Genomic DNA, 23498 nt, shown 5'->3' with positions numbered 1-23498 from the left:
AACCATGCTCTGTGCTCTGGTTGATTTTCCTCCACTGAAGGATGCATCTCCCATATTGAACCTGTTCTGTGTTACACAGGGAAAACTGAGAGACAGGGTTATAATGCAGATTTAATTGACTTGGGACTTTGGCTCAGGTCAGCTCTGAAGCATTGAGGGAGAAATTCAGCCCTATTTAGGTACTATTTAAGTTCTTTTAAGAGAACCAGGTCATTTACTGCTCAGTAGGGGAGTATTTTGAGTTTCTCAGCTACAATACTTTGATTAGCCAGCAAGTGGAACTGTAGATCTAATATTCAAGGGAGAAAATGGGCAAGAAGTATTTCCCATTTGCTTTTCCCTTATTTTTTGTATTTCACATTCAATAACTTTGTCCCATAGAATTTCAACATGTGTTAGTTGTTGGATCTAAAATTATTAAAGCACATCAGTGCATCACTAAGGACCATACTTGGCTGCCTAATCACAGTTTATTCCCAAATCTTACTGGATCAAACCACATTCATCCTCTGGAATTTTCCAGTCTAACTCCAAATGAAACCATCTTGAGTTAATAAGGCAGAAATGCAGGTGAGTGATAATTTGCTACAACTACAGATTATCTATCTGTAGTTGCTATTAAGTACAAGTGCAAATGGGAAAACAATTTGTGTATGTGGCTGACATGGTTTGGCTGTGTCCCCACCCAAATCCCATCTTGAATTGTATCGCCCATAATTCCCATGTGTTGCAGGAGGGACCCAGTGGGAGGCAATTAAATTATGCAGACGCATCTTTCCCATGCTATTCTTGTGATAGTGAATAAGTCTCACAAGATCTGATGGTTTTAAAAAGGGGCATTTCCCTGCACAAGCTCTCTTCTCTTGTCTGCTGCCATGTAAGACATGCCTTTCACCTTCTGCCATGACTGTGAGGCCTCCCCAGGCACGTGAAACTGTGAGTTCAATAAAATTCTTTCTTTTGTAAATTGCCAAGTCTCAAGTATGTCTTTATCACAAGCATGAAAATGGACTAATACAGTAAATTGGTACTGGTAGAGTGCGGTGCTGCTGCAAAGAAACCCAAAAATGTGGAAGCAACTTTGGAACTGGGTAACAGGTAGAGGTTGGAACAGTTTCGAGGGCTCAGAAGACAGGAAAATGTGGGAAAGTTTGGAACTCCCTAGAGACTTGTTGAATAGCATTGACCAAAATGCTGATAATGATATGGACAATGAAATCCAGGCTGAGGTGGTCTCAGACAGAGATGAGGAACTTGTTGGGAACTGAAGCAAAGGTGACTCTTGTTATGTTTTAGCAAAGAGACTAGCAGCACTTTGCTCCTGCCCTAAGAGGTTTGTGGAACTTTGAATTTGAGAGAGATGATTCAGGTATCTGGCAGAAGAAATGTCTAAGCAGCAAAGCATTCAAGAGATGACCTGGGTGCTGTTAAAGGCATTCAGTTTTAAAAGAGCAACAGAGCATAAAAGTTCAGAAAATTTGCAGCCTGACCAATGTGATAGAAAATAAAATCCCATTTTCTGAGAAGAAATTCAAGCAGGCTGCAGAAATTTGCATAAGTAATGAGAAGCCCAATGTTAATCAATGGGGAAGATGTTTCCAGGGCATCTCAGAGACCTTTACAACAGCCCCTCCCATCACAGTCCCAGAGGCCTAGAAGGAAAAAATGGTTTTGTGGGCCCAGGCCCAGGGTCTCTCTGCTGTCTGCAGCCTAAGAACTTGGCGCCCTGCATCCCAGCCATGCCAGTCATGACTAAAAGAGGCCAAGGTACAGCTTGGGCTGTGGCTTCAGAGGGTGCAAGCCCCAAATCTTGGCAGCTTCCACATGGTGTTGAGCCTGTGGGTGCACAGAAGTCAAGAATTAAGGTTTGGGAACCTCTACCTAGTTTTCAGAGGATGTATGAAAATGCCTGAATGTCCGGGAACAAGTTTGCTGCAGTGGCAGGACGTTCATGGAAAACCTCTGCTAGGGCAGTGCAGAAGGGAAATGTGGAGTGAGCACCCCCCCAGAGTCCCCACTGGGGTGCTGCCTAGTGGAGCTGTGAGAAGAGGGCTACCATCCTCCAGACCCCAGAATGGTAGATCCACCAAGAGCTTGCACCATGTGCCTGGAAAAGTCACAGACTCAACCCTCCCATGAAAGCAGCCAGGAGGGAGGCTGTACCCTGTAAAGCTACAGGGGCAGAGCTGCTCAAGACTATGGGAACCCACTTCTTGCATCAGAGTGAGTGAGACATGGAGTCAAAGGAGATCATTTTGGAGCTTTAAGATTTGACTAACCTGTTGCATTTCGGACTTGCATGGGGCCTGTAGCCCCTTTGTTTTGGCCAATTTCTCCCATTTGGAATGGCTGCATTTATCCACACCTGTACCCTCATTTTATCTAGGAAGTAACTAATTTGCTTTTGGTTTTACTGGCTCATAGTCAGAAGGGACTTACCTTGTCTCAGATGAGACTTTGGATGGTAGACTTTTGAGTTAACGGTGAAATGAGTTAAGACTTTGAGGGACTCTTGGGAAGGCATGATTGGTTTTGAAATGTGAGGACATGAGATTTGGGAGGGGTCAGGGTCGGAATGATATGGTTTGGCTGTGTCCCAACCCAAATCGCATCTTGAAATGTAGCTCCCAGAATTCCCATGTGTTGTGGGAAGGACCCTGTGGGAGGTAATTGAATCATGGGGACGGGTCTTTCCCATGCTATTCTCATGATAGTGAGTAAGTCTCACAAGATCTGATTGTTTTAAAACGGGGAGTTTCCCTGCACAAGCTCTCTTCTCTTGTCTGCCACCATGTGAGAAGTGCCTTTCACCTTCCACCATGATCATGAGGCCTCCCCAGCCATGTGGAAATGTGAGTCCAATAAACCTCTTTCTTTTGTAAATTGTAAATTGCCCAGTCTGGGGTATGCCTTTATCAGCAGCGTGAAAACAGACTGATACAGCGGCTAAGTCCCTCAGCTGTACTGGGTCTTGTGACAGTAGCTCACATATTTTACAGACAAACTTCTTACAAAGAAATTACAACTTTCTCACTTCCCCTTGAAAATACTGAAGCAAAAGAAAAACTTAATAACCTACAGATATGTTCTGAAACAAAGGCAGAATTTAACTGCTCTTATACACAATGGAGTCATGATCTTTTGTTAAAGTCATCCACCTGGAAAAATAAAAACATGATTTAGACATTTTCTGAACCTGTTCTTTGCTGTTAACCTTTAGAAAATGAATTAAAGCTGTGAAAGGTGCTGAGTTAACTGCTATTGAATAAAGGACCATGGAGACAGATGTCTGCTCTGGAACCATGTGATGAGCTGGGCACTTGCCAGGAGAACTAAAAACACATCAAAATGACCTTGTTGTACATTAAATCCTTCTCCAAAATTCAGAGCACACCCATCAACCTGGTGTTTCTCCAGGAACATTTGTAGAAGTGATAGTAGTAATAGTAATAGCAGTAACAGTAGCATAAATACTCATACATTTTAAATACTTATTTTGTGTCAGATATAGCTTTAAACACTTTTATTAAATAAACTAATGAACCACTATCAAAATTCCTATCCATTTAGGTTAACATGCCTACCCAATTACAAAGGTTGATAAAGATTTAATAATTTCCTCAAAACGAGAACAATGTCACAAAGGCTGTTAACACCAAATCTGCAAATCAAAGTTCTTGGTTGAACGAGAAGGCCAGCAGACTGGAGATACAGGAAACATTATTAACCTTTACTCCTTTTTTTGTTTACCCAGAGCCCAGCTCAAAACACAGGAAGGAGTGTTTTCAGAGAAAATGATTTAGTGTGGATACTGTTTTGAGTAGCACTTGAAGCCTTAAGCCATACAAGTACTATATATACACACCCCCACACACACACACACACATATATATATTTGACATTAAATAAGATAAACATTCAGAAATTAAAATGTAATTCATATATTCCGAAGTAACATCATATATATTCTAATCTGTTGTGATTAAAAAAGATACTGAAGAGTCTACCTTGCAAAAGGATAAAGGTAGTTTAAGATGCCAAACAATCAAGAAAATGTACTATTTTTTTAATGGCAGAAATAGTGAAAGGGAAGAAATGTTCCATTTTCTGACTTCTGCATTTTAACGGAGTAGAAAAATATAGAATGTTAATAAAATGGTAAAATTTTTAAATGTTTTTCTATTATTATTTTTAATGAAATTCTTCCTGTAGCATAATAGAAAGCTCATCACTCAGGACACTGTATTATTTATTATGATGATCCCATGTACTTCCTCTTTCAAAAGTCATGCTTTGGTTCAGCAGTGTTATCCATAACACATTTGAAACCCAAGCAGATAATGGTTTATCACTCACATCCCTTATGTGACAAAATTCTTTTCAGTAGTAATTATGTAATGAAACATATATTAATAATGGTGGAAAAGAAACACAGTAAAAATGTTCAGTCATTAAAAAGCACAGCCAGTAAAACACGGTCAGTAAAAATGTTTACAGTCAGTTAAAAAAAGTTTTACTGAACCTCATCTATGTATGTATCATTCCAGTTAAAAATAAAAAGTAAAATAAGTATTACAATTTAAATGAAAGCTCCCCATTCCAAAATGGTGGTGTAGAAACAAGTTGGCCTCATTACCTCCTCCCCACAGAAACCCAGAAACAAATACACAGTGCCAAGATTATCACCAGTAGTATTCCAGGACTCAGATGAGAATGAGACAGTTCCTGGAATCACAGAGAATTGAACAAATTTTAAGCAGAGAGTAAGGGAATCAGACTTCCATATTCATAATGCCCCTCCACCCAATCTGCCCATCACAAAGCATGTGGAAAATTTTCCCTCAACATACAGTCTCTACACTGAAAAAAGTGACATCAAGGTGGACAATCAGCTTCCCCACCATTCAGGGCACCCTAGTAGGAGACCTTTTCCTTTTGCCCACAGAAACTATCAGTAGTGTCTGAAGGGAGAAATATCCCTGAGAACAGCCAGAGACAAAGAGGGAAGGTGGAACTACCATCCCTAGGCCTGAAAATTTTGCTCTGTAATTTGGCCAACTAAAACACTAAATCAGAGTGGCTCTTCAGTAGCATGATGCTGTAAGAGGTTCGTTTCACAGGTCCTCTGGGCATGAACCCCCAGCCTTCTCATACTACTGAGATATCCCCTTTGAAACCTTCTGATTTGAGATAGGTGGTACTCTGATTGCTTACTAGAACCAAGGCAAACTTGGTCTTAAGGTGTCATCTACTGCTGAAAAGGGAGCAGCAACCTAGTAGGGGAAAAAAAGAAAAAATATCAAAAGGTAAATTATAAAGGATCTCTAAGAAAACATATCCAATAAAAAACAAAAATGTCAGAGAAGACTAGAATAAATAACTAATTCTTCAATGAAAAGACACAGATGTACATCCAACAGAAACAATAGCAGAGAACCATGATCTCTCCTAAATGGACAAAGCAAGGAATTGGCAACTGACCCTAATGAAATGGTGATATGTGAACTCTCTGACCAAGAATTCAAAATGGCAGTTTTAAGGAAACTCAGTGATATTCAGGATAACACAGAAAAACAATTCAGTAACTTATCAGGGAAATTTAACTGAATGATTGAAATAATCATAATAAAAAGTCAAACAGAAATCTTGGAACTGAGAAATTCATTTGCCAAAATGGAAAATTCATTAGAGGCTCTCAGCAGATCAGGTCAAGGAGAGGAAATAATCAATGAGCTCTATGACAGACCATTTGAAAATAAATAGTCAGAAGAGAAAAAATAATGAAAACAAATGAAGATTGGCTACAAGATATAGAAAATTACCTGAAAAGATCAAAACTAATAATTAGTGGTATTCAAGAGGGAGTTGAGCAAGAGCAAGGGATAGAAAGCTTATTCAAAAAAATAATAACAGAAAACTTTCCAAAACTTAAGAAAGGGATAAATATCCAGCTTTAGAAAGGTCAGCAAACCCAAAACAGATTCAATCCAAATACAACTACTCCAAGGCACATAACAATCAAATTATCATAAGCCAAAGAAAAAGAGAGGATCCTAAAAGAAGCAAGACAAAATCAACAATGTACAAAGAAACTCCAATTCATTGGGCAACAGACTTCTTAATGAAAGCTATACAGACCAGGAAAGAGTGGGGTGACATTTTCAAAGTTCTGAAAGAAAAAACACTTCCATTCAAGAATACTGTATCCAGCAAAGCAATCCTTCAACTATGAATGAGAGATATCTCAAACAAAAGCTGAGAGAATTCACCAAGAGATCCATCTTACAAGAAATGCTAAAAGGTGTTCTTCAATCTAAAATAAATAAAAACACTTCAGTGAAAAAGGAAAACATTTGGAAGTATAACACACACTGATAGAATTAAGTACATGGAAAACCAAGAATATGCTAATACTGCAATTATGGTGAGCAATCCATTCATAATTCTAGTATGAAGAAAGAAAGGCAAGTCTATCAAAACAATAATAGATACAGCAACCTGTTAAGAAATATGCAGTATAAAAATATGAAAATTGAGACAATATAAAGTCAAAACTGGGGGATGAAGTTAAAGTATACAGGCTTTTTTCATTTTTTCTATTCTTTTCTGTGTGATCTAAGGTAAGTTTTCACCTCTTTGAAATAAATTTTTACATGTATAAGTTGGTTTTTGTAAGCCACATAGTAACTACAATGCAAAATCTATAATAGATTCATAAAAATAAAAACACTGGCATATAGAGGTCCAGAATAGACCCCAAAAGTCCAGAATAGCCACAAATAAAGTATCAACAAATTCAAAAATGTATAAATCATACCAAGTATCTTTTCAGACCACAATAGGATAAAACTAAAAATTAATAGCAAAAGAAACTTTGGAAAGCACACAAACACATGGAAATTAAACAACACAGTTCTGAATGACCAATGGGTCTATGAAGAAATTAAGAAGGAAATTTAAAAAATATTGCATAGCCTCACTCATATGTGGGAGCTAAAAAAAAGTGGATCTCATGAAGATATAGAGTAGATTGGTGATTACTGGAGGCTGGGAAGGGTAGAGGGAAGGGGAGGATGAAGAAAGGTTTGACTAATGGGGACAAATATACAATTTGTTAGAATAAATAAAACCTAGTGATTGATAGATTAGTAGGGTTAGCATAGTTTACAATAATCTATTAAATATTTCAAAATAGTCAGAAGGGAATAATTTGAATGTTTTTAGCATAAAGAAAAGACCAATATTTAAGGTGATGGGTATTCTAGTTACAGTGATTTTATCTTTACAAATTATATAAAGGTATTAAATTAGCAAATATACCCCCAAAATTTATATTTATTGGGATAAATTTAAAAATTTTTAAAGACAAAAAGCGATAAATTCTTTTTAATTGCACTAATGTGTTTTTTGGGAAAACAAGGGAAACTTACACCTACATATTGGTCTTACACCATTGTGAATTATATTATAGTGTCTGCTTTTGATCTGTAACTTCTGCATATTTACAAAAATTAATTTTTGTATATTCACATTCTACGGATATTTAAGAGAATTTATCAGCTTTCTTCACTCGAATTGAAAAACTTACTTCTTAAATTTTAATTTTGAAAAGTTTTTTTCACGTGGAGTCATAGATGTATGAAGACTTGGAAAAAGTCTTAAGTACGAGGATGAGTTTTTCAGAGATTCATAAAAATCACATTTTACAATAAGCTCCAGAAATTGAAATACTGTTCACGTTTTTCTTTCTTCAGGATGGATTATAATAGTTTTCAAACATCTCTGCAATAGAAGAAATTCCCCTAAGAAATTTTCACCAGAAAATTCATCATAAGTTTCTATTACACTGGGTGAAAGCTTCTAAAGTTTTTCTTCTCTGCTAAAAGAATATGAGAAAATGGGCTAAACATTAAGGAACTTGAGAATGCTTAATCCACCGCTTTACAAGTATCTAGTTCCTGGTGGAAATAATCAAAATATTCAACACACCCTGCAATTCCTTCTGCTACTGCAAGGCCAACAGTTGTTGTTCTTTTCCCTAATATTCTTCCCAGAAATTTCTTTTTTTTTCTGTCTAAATGTCATTGACCTTTTTGTTGTTGTTACATAGTTAATAATTTTCTACACAATTTTTGTGTGCTGCTCTTCAAGGAACAATTTTAAAGCTTGAGTTTCACTACATCACTTTTAGAGTTGATTTTGACTGTTTGCAAATATTTTTATATCTGACTTACTTGATTTACAATTTCATACCAGAAAAGAAGATAACTCAAAAAAAAATGCAGCAGAGGAGGAAATCTGAGAAGAAACTCTTGTGTCCACATTAACTTTCAGAATTCACTGCCCTTGAAGTTGAGACAGACTTTCCAACATTTGTCTGTAGTGCATGCAAAGCTTCACAGTGAGCATATCATAACATCAGGAACAGTCTTTTCACAGTTATAACTATATTCTGAAGCATTTTTCATCTATGAGGTGAGACTGAAAGAAATGTTTTCCAAATGTTTAAACAAAAGTCATCATGAGGAAAAATTCAAGTGGTCACACACACAATAACAGAACTAAAGTAACTCCATTTGTATTTCTTCGTGTTGTTTATAATTTCTATGCTATCATTTTAATTTTGAATCTACTGTTTAAATGCACAGGGACTGGAGACATGGACTGCACCAAAGCAAACTCTAACAATGCTGAACTCTTCAAAAAGGTCTCTCAAAAACAAATCCATGAACTCTCATTCCTTATTCATGGGAATGTAAAATGAGACAGCTACTTTAGAATTAAACAGTTTGACAGTTTCTTAGAAATTAAAAGAAAAACTTAGCATACGACCCAAAAATCCCACTCTGATGTATTTATCCAAGTAAATTAAAAACTTATGTTCATGCAGAAATATGTATGCAAATGTTTACAGCAGCTTAATCATAATTGTCATAAACTGGAGGCAACCAAGATTTCCCTCAATAAACGAATGGATAAATAAACCACTGTATATCCATACAACAGAATAGTACTGAGCAATAAAAAGGAACCAGATTATCAATTCACACAACAACATGGGTTAACCTTAAATATATTTCACTAAGTGAAATAAGTCTGACCCAAAAAGCTCAATGTTGTGTAATTCCAGTTGTATCACACAGTCTGGAAAAGGCAAAACTATAAGCATGGAAAATAGCTAAGTGGTTGTCAGGGGTTCTCTGATAAAAGGAATAGTGACTTACTGGAGAAATGGTTCATTCTTAACACTGGGATAGGTAAAAATCAAGGGCAACCTGGAGCATTTTAGACTACCAAAAAAAACGAAGTGCTGAAACAGTGAAACAAATGATACATATTCCAAGACATCATGTATAAACAGCACTCACACATACGTGAAACTTTAAAAAACAGGAATAGTTCTGCAACTGCAAAGCCTTTAAGATTCTGGCCCAGCCAAGGATGTCACATCTCACTGTCATCAGCGCTTCTTTGTCTCCCTTTCCATTCTCCTTAGTAAAATGGCTTGGCCCTCCTCCCCAACAAAAAAGGACAGCATGGCAAAGGAACACAACAGTCACCCTGAGAGACGTCACATATGATCATTTGAGCAATAAAATAAGTAATACAGTATTATATTATAACCCAAAGTATTAAATAAATATCCATGAGTCCATACTTCCAGAAATACATGATAAAATAAATAACTAAATTGGGAGAAGGAACAGCTTTTCCTTGCAAATGAATTACAAATTATACATGTAGATAGTAACCCCTCCAGGAGGTGGAGCTTAATTTCTCTTCCTTTGAATGTAGGCTGAACTTAGTGACTCATTTCCAAACAATGTCATATGAAATGGGAAAAAGAGTAACCTTATAGTAGAGAAACTGGCACATACCATCTTACCAAAGAGATCAGGGTTGAGATCCCTAGTGATTAATCATATTATACCATATACTCCATGATATGAAACGATGAGAAAAAAAAAAAAACTGCTAGTGTGCTCTCCTCAAAACCCAGAAACCCAGTGTAATCGTGCGTAAACCTCAGACAAACCCAAATTGAGGAAGCTCCTACAAAATACCTGACCAGGGGTCTTCAAGATCATGAAAAACAACAAAAGATGAGAAACTGTCACAGACTGGAGAAGACTCAGGAGGCAAAAGAACAAAATGCAATGTGATGTCCTGGATGAAATTCTGGAACAGAAAAATGTTGGTGGGAAAAGTCAAGTCAGAATAAAGCCTGTGGTTTAAGTTTTAAAAATGGGCATGTGCACAGCTTCCTAAGCACAAGCAGGTGCTCACTTCCCAAAGGTAAGGGAGGCACTGAGTGTGCAGGCAGCCCACTCTAAGGAAAGAATCGTGGGAAAAGTGCCATCCTATAAAGTCCTAGCATCACTGTTAAACAGGGCACTTGACCTTGGTGCCAGCTTGGGTCTCTTCCAAGCATTCTCTCCTTTCCTTTCTTCCCTGCTCTACAGCCTTTTAAATAAACTTCCACTCCTGCTCTGAAACTTGCCTTGGTCTTTTTCTGCCTTATGCCCCTCAGTTGAATTCTTTCTTTAGAGGAGGCAAGAATTGAGGTTGCTGCAGACCCATACAGATTCACTGCTGGTAACTCAAATACCTTCCACTGTTAACACTGACCAAATGAATTTGTATTCACAGTAAAAGCCAAAATCCTATGATGATCTGAAACCATTATCAGACCTCCCCATTTCTCTCCTGTAGTCATCACTTACTAGTTTCCCCCTTTGTCACTGCTCAATACCCAATGCCCTTCTTGCTGTTCCAACTTGTCTGGCAGTTCTGTCACAGGCGTTTGAACTAGAGTGACTCCATCTTGAATGGGGCAAGGCAAAATGAGGCTGAGGCCTACTGGGCTGCATTCCCAGGAGGTTAGGCATTCTTAATCACAGGATGATAGGAGGGCAGCAGGACTGGTATCACAAGATACAGGTTGTAAAGACTCTGCTGATAAAACAGGATGCTGTAAATAAGCCAGCCAAAACCTGCCAAAGTCAAGATGGCAACAAGTGACCTCTGGTAGTCCTTACTGCTCATCATACGGTAATTATAATGGATTAGCAGCACCATGACAGTTTACAAATGCCATGGCAACATCCAGAAGTTACCCTATAAGGTCTAAAAGTGGGAGGAACCCTCAGTTCTGGGGAAATCCCCCCGTCTTCTTGGGAAAACTCATGAATAATCCACCCTAGCATATTATCAAGAAATAGCCGCAAAAATAGCCAACCAGCAGCCCTTGGAGCTGCCCTCTGTAGTTGCCATTCTTTTGTTTCTTTACTTCTCTAATAAACTTGTTTTCACTTTATGGACTCGTCCCAAACTCTTTCTTGTGTGAGATCCAAAAACTCTCTCCTGGGTCTGGATTAAGACACATTTCCTGTAACCATTCTATCTCAGGGCCTTCGTTCTGACTTTTCCCTCCACAAGATACTCATGATGGCTGGCTCTTTTGTCTTTTTCAAGTTTTTACCTTCAGAGACTCCCTGAGTATGAAGTCACACCAACCCTCCAAGACTGCAGGCCACACATCCCATTTACTCTGACTTGTCATCCTCCATAGCCTTTACCACCTTCTCAGACCCCATGCAATTCACGGATTTATTATTTTATGTCTCTCCTCAATGTAAAGCTCCCTGAAAACAATGGTGTTTTAACTATTTTGGTCACTGGGTACACAGTACTTTGTGAAATAGATGAATCCTCCCCCTGGGTATTGTTTCGCCTGATTTCCATGTGCACATTTAATAATTTAAGCTATGAATCATCTGCATGTGTTTAAAATGTTTCACTGTGGCCTTTGTGGGTTTTTTTGCAGTTGGTTTTTTATTACATTAGAGTCAGTGAACAACGTTTTATTTCATGTAATTTGCTGAGTTTTCCTTTATGGCTTAGTTCATGGTCAATGTTTTAAAATGGTTCAAGTGTATTTGAAATCAACATGGGTGCCCAGTTTGTTGGGTGTAGCATATATGTCATATAGTTTGCGGTGAAATCCAAATTCTTTTTATTTTTTATCTGGTAGTTTACGACTCAATAGAATGATTGTTTCAGTACAACAGTGTAACTCACTTTAGAATAATCCACAAACACTGTATAAGTCTGAAGCACAGAAAGGAACCCTCTAGATGCAGTGAGCATTCTAATCAGAAATGTCACATTGCAGAACTGCCTACTACAAGCTCTTTTGTTAATTTTATCACTGATCAGTATGAAGACTGGCTATTAAAAATAATGAGCGCTACAGTGGCTTGTTAGAATAGCAGGTTAGAAAAGGTCCCTCACTACTAACTACTCCCTACCCCTACATAAACAAGGTGAAAGACTTTATCTAGCAAGACCCTAGGGTGACGCCTGAGGCTTAACTCTGAAATAGCATGTCCAGTCACTAGGTTAGAGGATGGTTCACAGTAAGACAAAATTTTGCCCCTGGAGTAGTCACATCCACGTTGTGACGCACCTTGAGTAAACTCTTCCTGCAAGATGTGGTGGAGTGCCTAAAGAGACAGCTGGAACTTCATTAGGCTTAAAAACTAGCATAGTAGAACTGTTTTGTGCCTGATTACTAATAAATCATAGATAATAATAAATAATAAAAATAACTAGTAAATACATAATAAATACATATCTGTATGTACAGCAGCATTTATAATGAAATGTATTTTCACTATCACTAGCTCGTAAGGCTGCGGGGAGCAGCTGAACGATACCCACCTAAAACTTAGATAATCCAGCAGTTTCTAGACATAACTTGGATGCTGTGTATAAGCAAATTGGCTTAGGTCAGTTTCCAACACCAAGTTATGATTGACTATTTGTCAGTTCCTTTTTATAGATAAAAGTTTTGGGTCATGTAATTATAGACAGTATTGGTAGGTGGACACAAGTTCTTGATTGTTGTATCTTATTAATAAGGAATATTTTTGTCTCTTTTAATGTTTTCACCTTAAGTGTACCTTGGCTGATACATACAACTTACAGATGTAATTATGTATGTTACATAGTACTTGCTTAGTATATTTTCCTATCCCATATTTTTAGATTGGTTTCTATTATAAAATATATAATAATGAAGAGATTACACAGCCACAAAAACTTACCAAGTTTTAAGATTATGCCATTTCTTTCAGATCTTTATTTCTCAAAAGGATCAAAAGCCTTCAACAGAGATGTTTTAAATCCCAAGCTATCAAATAAAAATACAATATATATTAGAACAGTGGAGAAAGGTTATCATAACATTTTGTTTTGTTTGGGCAAATTATAACAGGGAATTTGACACTGGGAATCTAAAAATCCAAGGATACTAACTAAAGTCAGTATTTTAGGTCCAGGACACTGCTTGAGTGGTATCATGGAGACAAATAATGTGGGAAAACTCAAAAATGTGCCAAGCAGCAGAAATAAAAGGAGTGAAGAGAGAAGAAAAAGGTTGTATCTTTTTACTAAAATATGTACGTACTGGTACCTGTAAATTGAATGTAAATGTCCCCAAATTCTGAAATTGTGACTTAAAAAAAAGTAATGGTGATAGATAAATCATATGCCAGAGTGAAATTTTAAAATACATTTCATATTTCCAGCATCATAAAAATAAATCCCTCTGTAGGCAATTATCCTAAAATATTTTTTATCAGAAATATAGCTTTAGTAACAAATAACCATTTGATAGTTACATAAACATATAACAGATACGCTCTACATGTGTAATTTAAGTACATTAATATGAGCATTCTTTATGGGTATACATCATATAAAAATAAATCATTTTCATATTTTTTTAAATGTTGGCACTGTAAGTCACAAGAATGAGCTACTCAGTCAGTCTCCCTATTTCAGGAAGCCTTTGCATGGAAGGACAGAGTCTCTGTGAAGTTCTCTGGGAAGTAAAGGAGGCGCTGATAGGGACTGAAGGCTGCCTTAGCTCAGAAGAACTCAAGGCAACAGGGCAATTTGGGGAGAGTCACAGGCACAGGAAGGGCGTAGATAGAAGATACGTAATATCAAATCAGGAAGTTTTGTTATATTGTTAAATGATCCAATCCCCACTCCATGTCCTTCAAGAAATGTTGAAAGAAAATTTTCTTTTGAAAATTTAAAGTCTTGGCACTAGTAAAGCTGACTTTTAGTACTTTCAGTCAAAAAAGCTTAATTCTCTTTCTTTAATTTCTGGTTTTATGACCAAATATCCTGAAGATAGCGTTTTTCTTCTTTTAAAGTGGCCAGGGTTTTCATTGCTTCTAGTTTTTCAACTCCAACCTCTTTGCTTATTATTTCCACAAGGGCATCATGTACATCCTTGGCCATATTCTTTGCATCTCTAGAAAAGAAAATAATAAGATGACTGCTTACAAACAGGCATTTTTACTAAATCCTCCTTAATTCACAAGTCTAATTCCTTTTGACTGTACCACCACAGTTCTTCCCTCCCTCTTCTCGGAACATCTCACACAGATCTCCCAGCCTCACTCATGCCCAGGCCAGGCCTTTGCCTACGGTGACTGTTCTAGGAGACAGAGCTGACCACACGGTTCTACAGCTCCCAATCCTCCACAGGCTCCAGGTCCCGACAGTAGGCCAAGGATTTCCTAGGTGTCAGAGAAGCATCTGAGGTCCCGCCTGGCTCCGGCCCACCTGCTGGCTCACCCCTCATTCCCTGCCCTCCACTCTCAAAGCACACAGTAGACTCGTGCTCCTGAAGGGAACCAGATCTCTTGCACACTTCTAGGTCTTTATACACATGCAGTTAGTAACAGACACCTTTATTGAGGACTTACTATGTGCCAGGTCCTTTTGAAGTGCTTCTACATCTTAACTCTTCAATTTACAAGAAAGGGGCAGTACCCCTCCTGGGTGCTCTTGCAGTCCTCTCTGGAACACTTCCGCATTAGAAACGTCTGTTTATATGTAGCTTTCTCACCAGGGAGTAAGTTGTTTGAGGGTAGGAAGTGTAACTCACTTATCCTCTGATACGGTTTGGATGTGTGCCCTCTCCAAATCTTTATGTTAAAATGTGGTTCCCAGTGTTAGAAGTGGGACTTGGTGGGAGGTGTCTGGGTCATGGGAGCAGATGCCTCATGAATGGCTTGATGCTATGCTCGCTGTAATGAGTGAATTCTCCCTCTGAGTTCCTGAGAGATCTGGCTATTTGAGAGTGTGGCACCTCCCCCTACCTCTTGCTCCCTCTCTTGCCGTGTGAGGTGCCTGCTCCCCCTTTGCCTTCTGTCAGAGTGGAAGCTTCCTGGGGTCTTCACCAGAAGCAGGTGCTGGCACCATGTTTCCTCTACAGCCTAAACCATGAGCCCATTAAATCTCTTTTCTTTAGTCTCAGGTATTCCTCAACAGAAAAACTAATATATCCTCGTATCTATCGACATCTGAATATGCCCCAAGCGATTAGCCAGCACTCAGGTGTTTGCTGAATGAAGCGAAGTGTCAGACAAGACTCTAGTATGTTAGGAACTGAACATGTCCTGGCCCCTCACAGTGAAATTTCTTGAGAGGCGTCTGTCTCACCTGTCTCAAGAGGCTCTCCTCTCCACTATTCTCAGGGAACTTATACCCCATGATCCTGCTCCGCTGTCTTCTCATTTGACTCATCAGCAGTACAAGCTCCCTCCCTGAGACAGCGCCCTCTTGGCTTTGGGACAATTTTGCTTCTTCAGTGGCTGTTCCTTCTGTCTACTTTGTTCCTGCTTCCCTGACGGACGATCAATGTTCAAGTGCCCCAGGGTTTCCTTCTGAGCCCTCTGACCACTGCTATTAATGCTTCCAAGTGCATTTCACAGATATGACAAGTAAAGCACCAGTGACTGGGAGGAGCTATTTCTGGAATAATGTTTTAGGAGTCTGGACATTTAAGATATTCTCCAAGTTCTCAATGACCAGTTATCTGTGATCTGTACAATGAACTCTGCCTCTACTATTTAGAGGTGCATCTCTAAAACTCCAGCCTGTATTTGACCACCGATGACACTGTCCTCGCCAAACGAAATGCAGATTAAATACTTCATTAAAAGCGAAGGAAAACGTAAACCAAAACAATGTCTAGAATTTCTGCCCTTTATTGACCTAAAGCAATGTTTTTCAATTAGGAGTCAAAATCTATTGAAAGGACATGAAATTAACTTAGTAGCCAAAGCTAGCTTTTAAAGCAAACTAAATAAAATGGAAGAGAAATGATCAGAATGTGTTATAAAAACTAAACAGAAAACGTTGTTTTGTTTCATGAAACTTGTTTCAATTATCTTTATCCATATGTTCTGGGTCACGATGCCAGTATTTTGTCTTCTGCATTACAGTTGAAAAAAAAAGAACCTGACTTAGAGAATGTGTTAAATCCTAGGAATGTGTTTGGATGAAAAAGTGAATTTCTTACTTCAAAACTCCTTTTTAACTAGCAGAAATTTTTTGAGTCTCATCAAAATAAGCAAATAAGCATTAAACAATTTTTCTATGGCAATTACGGGTTCCTGTAACAGATCTTGCCTCAGAAAGTAGATCAAATTTAGTAACACAGAATGTTTCAACTTTATCACCACGAATTACGCCTAGAAGAAAAAGAATCCTAGTATCCACATTCTCAGCATCAAAAATCATACTTTTTCTTTCTTACTTATCAATAGTTCACAACAGCACAAATCACCTATTCTTATATATAACAAAATCAATCTGGAGATTTCAAGTCACATGATTAATGTAGTAACATGAGTGTAATTTTCAGAGGCTAAAAACAGGTAAGTAAATGGTACCAAGAATGTACAATGCAAGCATTAACTTCCACCACTATTTCCCTGATAATAACAACTTCTGGGCTATTAAATATGTCAAAATCATTTCAGAACTGTTATTTCTATTCCTGTACTTAAGAATCAAATGTCTTATCCCTATATATCTAGATTATTGCCTTCTCAGTCCTTTTTTTCTTCTACAGACATCACTGATGGCCCTCTCCTACCCGACTTAGGCACGATAATGACTCACCCACACACATAAATATGGCCATTCTCCTGGAGGAGGATTCTCGCCACCTGCTGGCCATGAAGCTGGATGTTGTCTTGCACATACTTTGCTGGGGCTTCCTCCTCCCCAACAGGAGCATCTCTTGAGAAGGAAACCTTTAGATGAGTTAAGATCCCATGCTTAAGGAAATGTCTGAGCTCTTTTCTGAAATATAATATATAATGGATCACTAAAAGGTTGTCAAGCTGAAAAAGTCTGAGAATTAGAATTGTACACTCAGTGGTTGAGTACAATACTGGAATTGTACAATACCTGAATAGATAATCCCTATCCTTATGCCTGCAGCCAAAAAACAACCACATTGCTCCAAAATTTCCATCTGGGTGTTGTTCTTGGAGTTTCTCTCTAAGTGGAAAAAAAAAAAGTTTAGGTGTGTGATATAAAGAATATGTAAAACCAATCTCTTTCATTAGGAACTACCACCAACAAACTCAGACGGATTTGTAAAATCCATCTCTGCAACTGAACATTCAGTCATTTAATTAGCATTTTACTCTCCACAGGCTGTCATGGCCACTCGAGCAGATGCCACACTAGGCAAGTGTGTGGAGAGGCAGCTACATACGACATACACAAAATGAAGACAATTCAAAGTATCACACTGTGAGATCTAGAGAGAGTTCTACATTCAATAACATTAATAGCAATTTTATGAATAAATGAACTTGTACTATGGAAAAGTGGCTCAGGGCTGTTAAAGGCAGAATGTGTAAAGTGTCTACGAAATGGTGAACACACTGATGAGACAGAGACATCTGTGATTATGCTTTTGCTTAAGGAAAAAATTAAAACAAAATAAAATAACTGTCCGAAGGACAGGACTCTACTATCTGACAAATAGTACCTAAGACTTGCTCATTACTTCACAAATATAAACAGAAGTACAATTTTATTTTACTTATTTCATATCAAATACTTCTGTTCTGATATGAAGTTAAACTTATTAATATTCTGTTGAAAATTACTGATGTTTGAGTTTAATGTTGAAACTTTTACTAAAATTGGATCTCTGTCACTACCAATTGTATCCAATTAAGGGATAGATATAACAGCTGTATATCATCACAGTACGAAGGTATGCCCAATATTTGTCCCCAACCACATATGCTATAAACCACAGTGTAGCTGAGAAAAGAAAAAACTAAAAGTGCCACAGTAAAAAAGGAAGTTCTAGTACAAAGCACAATCTACAACATTGTGTGTTTACTTTTCCCATGGTGACAAATTATGTTATCGCACATTGAATAATAATTTTTTAAATAAAAATTTTATAATCAAAGTCCAATTATCCTCAAAATGACGAAAGAAACAAAAACGGTTACTCAGGAATACATTTTCCCATTAGCCAAAAAAAGAACATACCTATGTTGTAGGAACCCAATAAACGGGGCTATGCCGGTTCCTGGACCCACCATTATGATGGGGATTGAGGGGTCATCTGGTAAGTGGAAAGAATTTGTTGTTCGAGGAGAGATGGATATCTGAAATATTACATCAAATGTGGTAAGTATGAAAGAAAACCTAGGCAAGAGTATATAATCAAGATGATCTTTGCTAAACAAATCAGAAAGGGAAAATTCCCATCAAAGAAACATCACTAAATAGTGGCATCAGATTTTATTGAAACCATGAGCACATTTGTCACTACAGAAAGAAGTTTGTCTTGCAAATTTTTCTTTTCTATTCAAATAAAAAATGTTTTAAAAAATGATAGGCATGGTGTCTTTGAGGTAGAACTCTAAATAGATAATCAAATCATGTTTCTTGGTCTACGGATAAGATCTGCTTTCTGGTGGGCAGACAATAGTATATATTATGGAGAAATGTACCCTAAATATGAAGACAATAAAGATTAGCAACACGATCAGGTTGAAAAATTTTAAATAAAAGTCAGGCACCTTAAAAAGAAATTGAGGGGCTGCTCCAAATATTCCAGATAATGGTGCTGTATTTGCTATTCTGGGTCCAATATTACCCAGAATTATTTTTGTTATAACTAAACAAATCATATAATTATCAAAATCTTTTTGTTAAAATTTCAAAAGATATTTCTGAATCAATCTGAGTATGTTTCACTTCCAGTTTCACTGTCATATGCAAAAGTCATACTGATACCAAGGTTTAAGAATGACAGGATTCCCCTCCACCTTGCATGGTGGTGTAACTGTATACATTTTAACTTTTAACTCAAGGACAGCTGTAGGAAGTAATGACGAGCCTGAACACCATACCTTTTAAATGAAGGAATGGCAAAGCTGTGTCTCATTACTGCTCTTACTTGGGAATGAGACTAGTTAACATTACATTAGCCTTCTTTGCTTCATTCATTTAACAGATTTACTGAAAGTATTCACTATGACAGGCATTAAGGATACAGAAATGAACAAAACAACGCCCCTGTCTTTATGGAACTTACATTCTAGTGGGAGGAAAAGAAAATAAACATACACATTATCACATATATCCACAGAATGATGGGTAATGACTTCCCAATGTCTTAGGAAGCAAAATTACACAGGGTAAGGAAATGATGGGTGTGGCAGTGAGCTGCTAATTCAAACACCAATGTCAAAGAAGGCCCATGTCTACAATGAGACCTTTGACCACGATCTGAATCAAGGGAGTTAGCCATGCCAGAGCATGTTCCTGGCAGAAAAGAAAAACACATGTACAAAGATCCTGTGACAACAGCACACTTTCTGCGTTCTGGGGCTCTCTTCCTCGAAGGCTGTGGGGCTGCTTCACTTGGGGGTCTATGTGGAGAGAATATCATGGCAGATAGGAAGAGAGCCAAGCTATACCACGCCCACAGGCTTAGTGCTCCTGCTTAGATGTGGCAGATGTCCTTCTGTTCACACAGCCAGGCTGAACATCAGTGGCAGGGTTAATCTGTGAATAACTGTACTACCCGCCATAGTAGGGCATGGCGTGTGATAGGTCTTGCAAAAGTCAACATTCTGTATAATTTGTAATAAAACACAACACAAGCACAGGTAATTTCAGATAGTTTTAAATTATATCCTTCATATCTGCACTTCTACTGCATATAGATTGGATAGTTAATAAAAATCTGTTAAAATGGGGAAGGAAGAAGAGAGGGAGGGAGGAAAGGAGAAGTAGGTGAAAGGCACCCATGCTTAGTGTTTACGATACATGATGGACACACATTGTTTTTAATGTTCTGGAGATCATCTGCTATCTTTATACAATCACCAAGGGACATATACTTGTATATCAGTACTATAATATTTCTTCTCAAAAAAGAAAGTTTCTGTAAGGTTCCTAATATTTTGATGTATAATGAATACATGATGTATAGAGAACACAATAAAGCATCTCTCTGTTCCAGGCAGCAGACTGGAAAAATATCAAGTTAAACAGCAATTTCAAGCAGCAATCACCCCTTAACCTCTCAAGTATATCCCAAGAAGTCCTAATCCCCACTATTGAGGTCTATGAACCTTTCAACTCTAATAAAGAAACCAAACTTCTCCTAAGACAACACTCCAAGTGAATCACTGATTTCTTCATTACCATGAAGAAAGAGGACTTCATGATAAAGCCTGAAATGTTGCTTTATTTCAACCATTCTTGTGGACAACTTTAAATTGTTGCCTACACACGTGGTCTCGAAATTCTGCTGAGTGCCGTATCAAAACATAAAAAGATGTCACTGAGTCCAAGTGTAAAGTGTCCACAATCTGTTGAGAAAATCACATAACCTTTTACTCCTAGGTGTTGTAAAAGTATTTACAGCCATATGTCTTCTCAATAATGGCACAAGTTCAGATGGCAGACACCACAGATAACAAAAGCAGAGAAACAGGGATGCGGGAATCCTACTAGCCAAAATTGGACAATATAAAATTAATCTTTAGTTGCCCTCAGACCCCCAATGTAAAACTACTTATTTGAGAGGCAGTATACATCTTAAACATAAAATGAGACTGTCTCTCATCACCCCCCTTAAATACTTCCTAGACTGTTCTCCACCCTTCCCCAGGCCAATGTACCAAGAATATCAACATAAAAGGTCTTCTTTTCCATGAAGAGGACAAGCAAAGACCGTACTATATAAAATTCATGCTTTATACATTCAGAAAATACACACACTAGTTAAAGAGTACATGGAAGTAAACAGTTTTCTGCTCTTGCAATAGAGATTTTAAAATTCAAGAACAGCATAAATTTTCTTATGATAGTAATGAATGATGTGGGTGAGACAACACTGTTTTTTCTAATCAAACAAAGAGTATGAGTTAACAATGCTGAGGTTAAGGTACTAATCTCTTACCTTAGGAGCCAGGGCTTTCCCGCTGTCTTCATGGGATGAATGTATGTTTGGCTGAAGAACTGAAGCAACCAACAAGGCCAGCCAGCCTGTACACACTCCCTTCCGCAGAACCTCTGTTGTGGCAGTAGACAGAAATTCCACAATGTTGAAGACAAAATGGAGCTTTCCTGGGTGAAATAAACTTGAGCTGCAAAGATACACAGACAAGTTTTGAACTCGATATCAGTACTACTACACATATGGGTCAAACAAATCCTTTTTTTATTCAGTTTAGAAATATTTCCTTATAGGCTCTAATCTACCTTCCAAATCCTCACAGAGGAAAGCCATTATTACGTAATTAAAAACTGCCCCCAACCTTCACACTCTCATACCCTACGTTTTGTTATTCAAGAAAGTTTCCAATTTTATTTGCTTGCACTAGGACTAGATGAGATTTATAATAACTAATATGCCCTAAGGATCTTCATGTAAAGGATTCATTCACTCAATATGAAGAAATGGGGATAAATTCTAACAAATATCCATACATTATCTACTGGTAAGATCATAAAACTTGAAAGTGACTGAAGTATACACCCAGAAAGGAGAAAACTAAAAATTCAAAGTAAAAACATCTTTAAAAGACATCCCTACAAAAGCAGATTTATTTTCACATTATAGGGTAAATAATGCGAAAGAACTTGAGTTCATTCTTAATTCCCTTTTCAACCAAAAGAATGGTGCACCTTCTTGTATTATTACTGAAAGGCAAAACAGAGAGCCAGACGGGAAAATGGTAGAGGCTGTGCAATGGAACGAAGGCCACAGGGAGAATCCTATAAGCCAGTGCTCATCAAATGTTTTTTTTTTTTTATTTTTTTGAGACAGGGTATCACTGTTGCCGAGGCTGGAGTGCAGTGGCACGATCTTGGCTCACTGCAAGCTCCGCCTCCCGGGTTCACGCCATTCTCCCGCCTCAGCCTCCCAAGTAGCTGGGACTACAGGCGCCTGCCACCATGCCCGGCTAATTTTTTGTATTTTTAGTAGAGACGGGGTTTCACCGTGTTAGCCAGGATGGTCTTGATCTCCTGACCTCGTGATCCACCCGCCTCGGCCTCCCAAAGTGCTGGGATTACAGGAGTGAGTCACCACGCCCGGACTCATCAAATGTTTTATAGTGGAACTTTTCTGTCTCCCCTGCCTTCGGCTGCCACTCAGTGAAGGTGGCTGGGCACACGGACACAGGAAGCATGTGGAGGAGCCTGAGACTCCTAAGTGGGGAAACATAGTGCTGGGCCGTGGGAAGCCACCCAAGATGTTAAATTCTATGAAGTCCCAGAGGACAGGAGCTCTGTGATTCTTCTTCTGCTTTATTATGCCTGTTACTGTCTTCCATAAAGCAGGTAACTTTTCACTGAATAAATTAGTAAACTCTAAGGATTTGGAAGCCTGAGTGTCCTAAGATTTTGGAGAAACAATGCTATATATTATGTGAATAAATATTAGTACCTTGCACACGAATATGGTCTGGGTTGAAGTTTAGGAAGATGTTCTAGAAAAAAATAAAAACAAGCAATTATTAATTCACTACTACTGAAAATAACCTTACCTAAAAAAAAAAAAAAAAATTCCATGTCTTATTTAGAATACTCAAAATAAATCATGTTCTAGTTTTAAATCATAGTTAAGCGCATGTATAAACTTTGTGTTCAAGTAAAATATTACTATTTTTTCTTTCAACTCCTAAAGTTAAAAACCAGGTAAGATGCATTTTCTTACTCTTAAATCAGTATTTCTACCCAAAGGCGAATTTTGAAAGCAAAGGCTTCTAGGAAAGGGTCCATAAGTTGGCTTCAGAGGTGAGGAGCTCAGCAAACCCTTACTAGGTATGTGCAGTTTTCTGCAGGGAGGTGCCCAGTTTTCAGATTTAAAATAAAGTCATGATCCCAAAAAGATTAAAGGCTACTCTTTCAAGAATTACTGAAAATGCTTAGGCTTGAAATATTTTCCATCTTACATTTAAAATAATTAAAGTGTTTGGTTTTTAAAAATTTATCAAAAAAATTCAGTGATTTCAAAATACGTAGGTATTCTTTCAAAAGCAGGTTAAATAATCTGTATTTAAATATTGAACTATCCACTAATAAACTTTGAAATGTTTTATGTTTTGGTATGTTTTATTTTTAGCAGT

At 37.7% G+C, this 23498-nt stretch overlaps 1 protein-coding gene across 5 annotated transcripts in view; it reads right to left on the bottom strand.

The window, feature by feature from the left end:
* Window positions 1-13105: 13105 nt before the first annotated feature.
* The window catches only part of MTRR (5-methyltetrahydrofolate-homocysteine methyltransferase reductase), a 50176-nt gene continuing 39783 nt past the window's right edge, over window positions 13106-23498 (bottom strand). For all 5 annotated transcript variants that reach the window (XM_055112163.1, XM_055112164.1, XM_003809224.5 and 2 more), the window contains 6 exons: window positions 22817-22859; window positions 21326-21512; window positions 18394-18512; window positions 17284-17376; window positions 16993-17175; window positions 13106-14329 (listed from right to left, as the gene is read on the bottom strand). In XM_055112163.1, the coding sequence (XP_054968138.1) occupies window positions 14185-14329; window positions 16993-17175; window positions 17284-17376; window positions 18394-18512; window positions 21326-21512; window positions 22817-22859 (770 nt within the window). In that variant the 3' untranslated portion in view covers window positions 13106-14184. The remainder of the gene's footprint in view (window positions 14330-16992; window positions 17176-17283; window positions 17377-18393; window positions 18513-21325; window positions 21513-22816; window positions 22860-23498) is intronic.

This window comes from Pan paniscus, chromosome 4, assembly GCF_029289425.2.
Source record: "Pan paniscus chromosome 4, NHGRI_mPanPan1-v2.0_pri, whole genome shotgun sequence".
Classification (NCBI taxonomy): domain Eukaryota; kingdom Metazoa; phylum Chordata; class Mammalia; order Primates; family Hominidae; genus Pan; species Pan paniscus.
The sequence above is the reverse complement of the archived record's forward strand: the minus strand, read 5'-3'. Positions and strand labels throughout refer to the sequence as shown.